General features: G+C 39.8%; 1 protein-coding gene across 3 annotated transcripts in view; it reads right to left on the bottom strand.

Moving 5' to 3' along the window:
- Positions 1–419: 419 nt before the first annotated feature.
- The window catches only part of CHD2 (chromodomain helicase DNA binding protein 2), a 38275-nt gene continuing 32694 nt past the window's right edge, over positions 420–6000 (bottom strand). For all 3 annotated transcript variants that reach the window (XM_053461805.1, XM_053461803.1, XM_053461804.1), the window contains 6 exons: positions 5313–5447; positions 4228–4406; positions 3667–3766; positions 2912–3116; positions 2413–2695; positions 420–2129 (listed from right to left, as the gene is read on the bottom strand). In XM_053461805.1, coding sequence (XP_053317780.1) covers positions 1817–2129; positions 2413–2695; positions 2912–3116; positions 3667–3766; positions 4228–4406; positions 5313–5447 — 1215 coding nt within the window. In that variant the 3' untranslated portion in view covers positions 420–1816. The remainder of the gene's footprint in view (positions 2130–2412; positions 2696–2911; positions 3117–3666; positions 3767–4227; positions 4407–5312; positions 5448–6000) is intronic.

Here is a 6000-nt window from a genome sequence, read left to right as displayed (position 1 = left end):
GACCTTTCTTAATTTTTAAAAAACTATTTTGGTTTCAATGGAAAAAAATCTATTTATTTAAATATATAAAGCTAACCTGAAAAATAAATTTATAGTATTATAAATGTTAATTAGTGTGATGTACCCTCTTACCGTGGTAGAAGTAGAAGAATTGGATAAATAGAATTTTCTAGAAGCGACAGGACCTTTTAGTGATGGTTTTACTTTGTGATACAGAACTACGTATACTTTAAAAGGCAAAGAAAAACAAAAAAGGTGCAGAGTTCACACATGTCCTAATACTGTAGGTCTGACACCACCATATGTAGTTTCTTTTAAACTTGTTATCTGGTATTGTTTAAAGTGCTTGAGCCCATTCACAATCACTGGCATTTCATAAAACATTTCATACTGATCTTCAGCGCGCTGATCAAGTGTCCTTTATTTCTTTTGGGTTTTCTTTTAAAGTATAAATGGCTTCTCAAATAAAATAATAAGTAGCCTGTGCTCAGTCATGTATAAATAACATCACTCTCTAAATAAAATTGTACCATCGTTCCTTTCTACATACTAATTCCTGGGAACAATGGTGGGTCAAGTCCCAAAAATGCATTTTTATTTATGCATATTGGATTTCATAGTGAACGGACTCCTTTTGCATGCAGTAAAATGCACCAGAGTCCAATATGCACGTAGCTTGAAAATAGGGATGGAGTGCTCCTCTAATTCATCTCGGAGGGCTCTAAGTAAGCAGGGAGTGGAAGGTGCCACCTGGACTTTCCAGTGTCAGGGACACGTCATTCCGAAATTATTAAAACTCAGAATCTGCAGGGCAAACTCAATACCATACAGTTTTTTACCCACTAAAGCAACACTTGCTCAACTATAATAAATACCGGTCTCTGGTATGTGACAATGTATATTGCACCCTTAAATGCAGTGTGGTAAATTGTTTTGGGGAAAAAACAAGATATAATGGTAATGGAAGGACAAGGAACATTGGCCACGTATCAATGGCCCACAGATGGGATATAGAAAATATGCCCTCAAGCATTTTGTTACCTCAAACATTTTTCCATATGTACAATGAAATGCAAAAGGGGTTCAAATATTTACAGCCTTCAAACATATTGTTTTACATTGTGCTGAGGTCCAATGACAGCCAGAAATGACAGAGGAAAGGAACATTCAGAAATGTCATATAAGGTACTCTCCATTGTATCAATTTCCCAAGCTCTGCATTGCTGCCTTTGACTTCCTATGAAACGTCATCAGCTGTATAAACCTTCTATTAGCAGGTTCTTATGCCCCTAGTGCATTAACACACAAGTCTGGAAGAGAAAGCTCTGCTTCATGGACAGACATTGCATCAAAAACGTGGAGTAAGCACACTAAATGCTGAGTGCTTCTGAGTCATACTAATAGCAGAAGAACTGTTAACCTGCAAAGCCATGAAATGTCAAAATAAGACCCCCACTTTAATCCTTCAAGTTGCATTTTCACTTTATTTAGAGTTGTAGATTCCAACCCCATATGAAATGAATTGTGGTGAGAGGGGAATCTATTATTGGCTCATTTTGAAATATTATAAAAATGCTAAAGAATTCTTTGAGTGGTAAAAATGTTCAGGTCAAATCGATGATCTTGGCACAGGTGTTGGAAATGTTCCCAAAAAAGCAGCTATATGCATCAGAACGGTTTTCCAAAACCATAACTCCCTTAAGAATTGAGAAACAAGTTTTTAGCAGCAAAGTCCCAGTTGCAACAAGTGACCAACTGTGAAGTTTCATTAGTACTAAAAATCTATTAAGTCAGCCCATCATGCCCTTCCATGTTTTTATGTTTTACGAGCATTCCAGTTGTAGTCAGTGCTTTTCTGCTCTAAAGACCTGTCCAGTGGAGATTTGGATTCGTGTGGGGATTTTTGAATTGGGGGAGACCGAGGATCTGAAAGTGAAGACGATTGCTGGGATGTACTCTTATACTCCCCAGACTTTTCTTGATGGAATGACCGGTAGTGATCAGAAGGACCTTGACCATGGTATCCCATAGGTGGTCGGTGATCTGAACCCATTCTTCTGAAGTCCTGTTGGTGATAGCCTTGAGGTCGGAACTCATCAGATCTCCTCCTTTTATTATCATGGTGATGCCTAAAGACCAAAGAAAAATGCATTATTTAAACAATACCATTTCAAGCCTTTCAGAGCCTTGAAGAAAAGGAGTGCAAAAATATTCTGAACTATACAATGACAAATCATTGATTCAAGAGCAAAACCATTCCATTACTACAAATAAAAGCGCTGAAGGGTAAGAATGCATCAAATGGTTGATTAGAATCATGACTCCTATATATCTACTACATTATAGTACTTAATTCAACCTAATGACAAAAGTACTAATATGTTTTATACATAACTAATAATAAATATTAACCTGTCATAATATTCTCTGTGTCCTCTGTGATCCCGATCATTGTTGTACTGGTCATACGGCCTCTTGCGGGATAAATTGTTTGGCCTGTAGTTTGCAGAGTTCCGTCTGGGATCTCCATGAGGTCTCCGATCGGAATAGTGATGATCCTTATATCTGTGCTGGTCATATTGGTGGTGGCGGTCTCCTCCCCAAGGCTGGTTGCTGCTGCTACTGCTGCTGTTGTTGTTGTTGTTGCTGCCGCCGCTTCCATAGCTGAACTTCCGATCTCTCCACTCACCTCGATCTGCAGTAAGAAAAGTTACATCAAAAAAGATTCATGAATAAAGCACATTCAGAAAAAAATACAGTCTATGTACATAACAAAACCACTGGATACTTCAAAATGTGTTAATAAAAACAATTGTGACTGAACATGAAAAGACCGAGGACTTTACATTATTATGTTTAGCTAGTGTCATCGCTGATCTGCTACATTCATTTTGATAAGCGTATTACTCACCAGCGTTGTTGAAGGGTCTTTTATTTGGACTAATGTAGTTTTCTCTCTGGTGTCCATGCATTTGCTGTGGATGTTGTGGGATAATGTGAGATTTCTGCTGAATGTGTTGCCCATGACCAGCAGTTTGTGATGCAAAAGAGTCCCTGCTAGATCCAGATGGCTCTGGTCTAAAAGACTTCTTGATGGTCATATCCTTCTTCTTCTCCTGATAATGGTGATGATAGTTAATATTTAATAGTAAATACCTAAACAGGAAAACTCTCATGGACACAGTGCACATTATGCCTTGGTTGCACGACAACCCTCTGTAGCGGGACCTGGTAGAAACCACCATGCACAGAAAGTTCTACATGTGTCACCCTATGCTGTCAAAATACAATAGCGTAGAACAGCAGTTTGCGGAAATAGGTTAAGTTTAGTAAATCCAGATTGAAGGTGTTGGTATATTCTACCCTGTCCTTCCAGTGGTATCACCCAGTTGGAATGAAGATTTTTGCCATGTGCGCCCTCTATAATTGATGCAATACAACCACTGGGCCTTACGCATCATCAAGCTACTAATTATTGTTAATTGGTCTAATTTTGTGGGTTTTTAGTATTCAAACTGAAATAGGGTTGATATATTGATTAAAAAACATCAACATAGACAGGAATTATATTAAATGAAAACATTTATGGAATTATGGTATACAGATCACTTTCCTGAAGAGACCAACCTTGCCATACAAAAAAAAATATGTTGTGTGTCATATTACCTCCTCTTCCTGCGATCGCTTCTTATGTGCCATCTTGTAAAGTTTATGCAGCTTTCTGGCATCAAATTCTGTAAATTTTGATACAAAAATCCAGAGATTTCTAGAACAGAAGAAAAATCAATAATTGAACTGGGATACTACTTTCGCTGTTAAAACTGCTATGAGAATGCAAGATAGTAGATAACTAGAATTGATGGTACAGCATGTTACATGATCAAGAGCTGGGCAACTACAGCTCCTGGACAGCATGGCATGTTTTAGACCCTGGGATGGGCAAATAAAACGTCCACTTGACAGAAAGGTTGTTATGTTCAAGAAGTAGCCCAGAGACAAAAAAGTAGAAAATGTCTAGAATCCACATCATCAAAAAAAATCTGAATTAAGAAGAATTAAATACTGTGCCAACCAGTGCTTGATTTTTACTGGAGCAGAACTGTTCAGTGTTCTGGGTTATCTCTGATTCCTCCAATAGGAACATGTAGATATATAGGTAATTTTTTGTGAATCGTAAAAAAAGGTTTGAGAATCGTTTATGCGTTACTAACACGATAAAGTACTAACCTCCTCCATATCTTCACATGCTCCTGGTCAGTGTAGGATTTAAGGCACTCAGAAATGCGGTCTCCAATTTTTAGTAGGCAGGTACGCGTGTGCTCCAACTGATCCTGAATACTGAGACCCTTGTCAGGTTTATCCAGCTGTTTCAGAGCTTTTTTCACTGGTCTCATTCTTTCCTTGCACTGAAAGATAGATAAGGCACTGCTTACCCCTCAAAGCTTTTAATATGTTAACTAAAAACACAGATGCCCCTTTCACCTGTAGATTGTGGATGAGATGAAACTGGAAGCTAGCCAAGGTGCAATGTAAAGATGTGTATCAGATCTACATTCATGCATGACTTCAAAAGTACAAAGTAATGGGTCTGCATTGGAAACCCTAGAATGTTTCAAAGCCGTGGGAACGAGATACTCTGCGGTGTTATTATATTCTTAGTGGAATGCTGCATCTGCTACTTCCCAATCTGCACTGCTTGTCTCAGGAAACTCACCTTTTAAAAAACTCTCGGGGCAGCTGACATATCACTTTCAAAACCCTCACTTATTTCATTACCTCAGATGACTAGTAACCTCTTGGCCATCACATTCTTGGCTCACATACCACTGCCCTATTTTTCATCCATTCAAAACAAGGCTTTGTTTTGTGTCTCCCAACACCATTCAACTCTCATATCACCTACACATTCCAGCTAATTATTTGTCTCTTTCTTCATCTCTCATCAATTACCATAGCACTTTAAGAATCAATGCTTCTTCCATATACACACCTCATCCTTCAGGTCTAAAAAAAATCTCTAAACAACATTTATATTCCCAACTTGACCTTCGTCATATCTGTTCCTTCCAGCACTTCCTTCCACTCCTCAGATTTTTTTTTGTACACATGTGCACCTATCATTTTTATATATAGTTTTTCTCACAGTTGTGCATTTGGCACTCTATAGAAGTACTATTATGCTCTTCCACTTCTTTTCTTCCCTTCAAGGCACCACGTGTTGTACTGCTGTCAGGTACAAGCTCTGTCTGGTGCTCTGAATTTGTTTTTCAAAAATCTTAAAAATATATTCAACTTAACACTGCAGTGCTTACAATACTGAATGTTTCCTGGTCCAGGTCATCTTCCTCATCATCTCCAATGGGCACCGGATCACTGCCAGCTGTAATATGGACAGGACCCTGGTTCTTCCTGCTTTTAGGGCCACCCTTGGCATCCCCTCTTTTGGGCTTTAAAAGGGAAATGGAAAACAAAAAGCAAGGGTTAGCATAAAGATTCCAAGAAGATACATTGTTTTCCAGGACACACATAAGATTCACTAAATGATGACCAGAACAGGCATCATGCTGCCCTGCATAATGTGGAACGTATCAACTCATATAAAGGAACTCATCACTCACGGTGCAGGGCAGCTTTTTACCCATGCTAGTTAGCAACATGTGAAAACTACAAGTATCCTGCAAAAAAACATGGCTGATGCGGTCACCCTAGACCAGACCTGGGCAAAGCACGGCCCGCGGGCCACATCCGGCCCGCTGAATAGCTCGGACCGGCCCGCAAAGAGTGTCCTGGTGACTCACCAATGAGTCCGGTGTCCCCCCCCGCCCCGGTCACTTACCTTAAACTCCTGTGTTGGAAGCGTTTGTCTCGGGTGCCGGCGCTTTACGCTGGGCGCCGGCATATGACGTCAGACGCCGGCGATCAGCAGTGAAGCGCCGGCACCCGAGACAAACGCCTCACGCTTCCAACACAGGAGTTTAAGGTAAGTGACCGGGGCGGGGG

Source organism: Spea bombifrons, chromosome 4 (genome assembly GCF_027358695.1).
Source record: "Spea bombifrons isolate aSpeBom1 chromosome 4, aSpeBom1.2.pri, whole genome shotgun sequence".
Lineage (NCBI taxonomy): Eukaryota > Metazoa > Chordata > Amphibia > Anura > Pelobatidae > Spea > Spea bombifrons.
The sequence above is the reverse complement of the archived record's forward strand: the minus strand, read 5'-3'. Positions and strand labels throughout refer to the sequence as shown.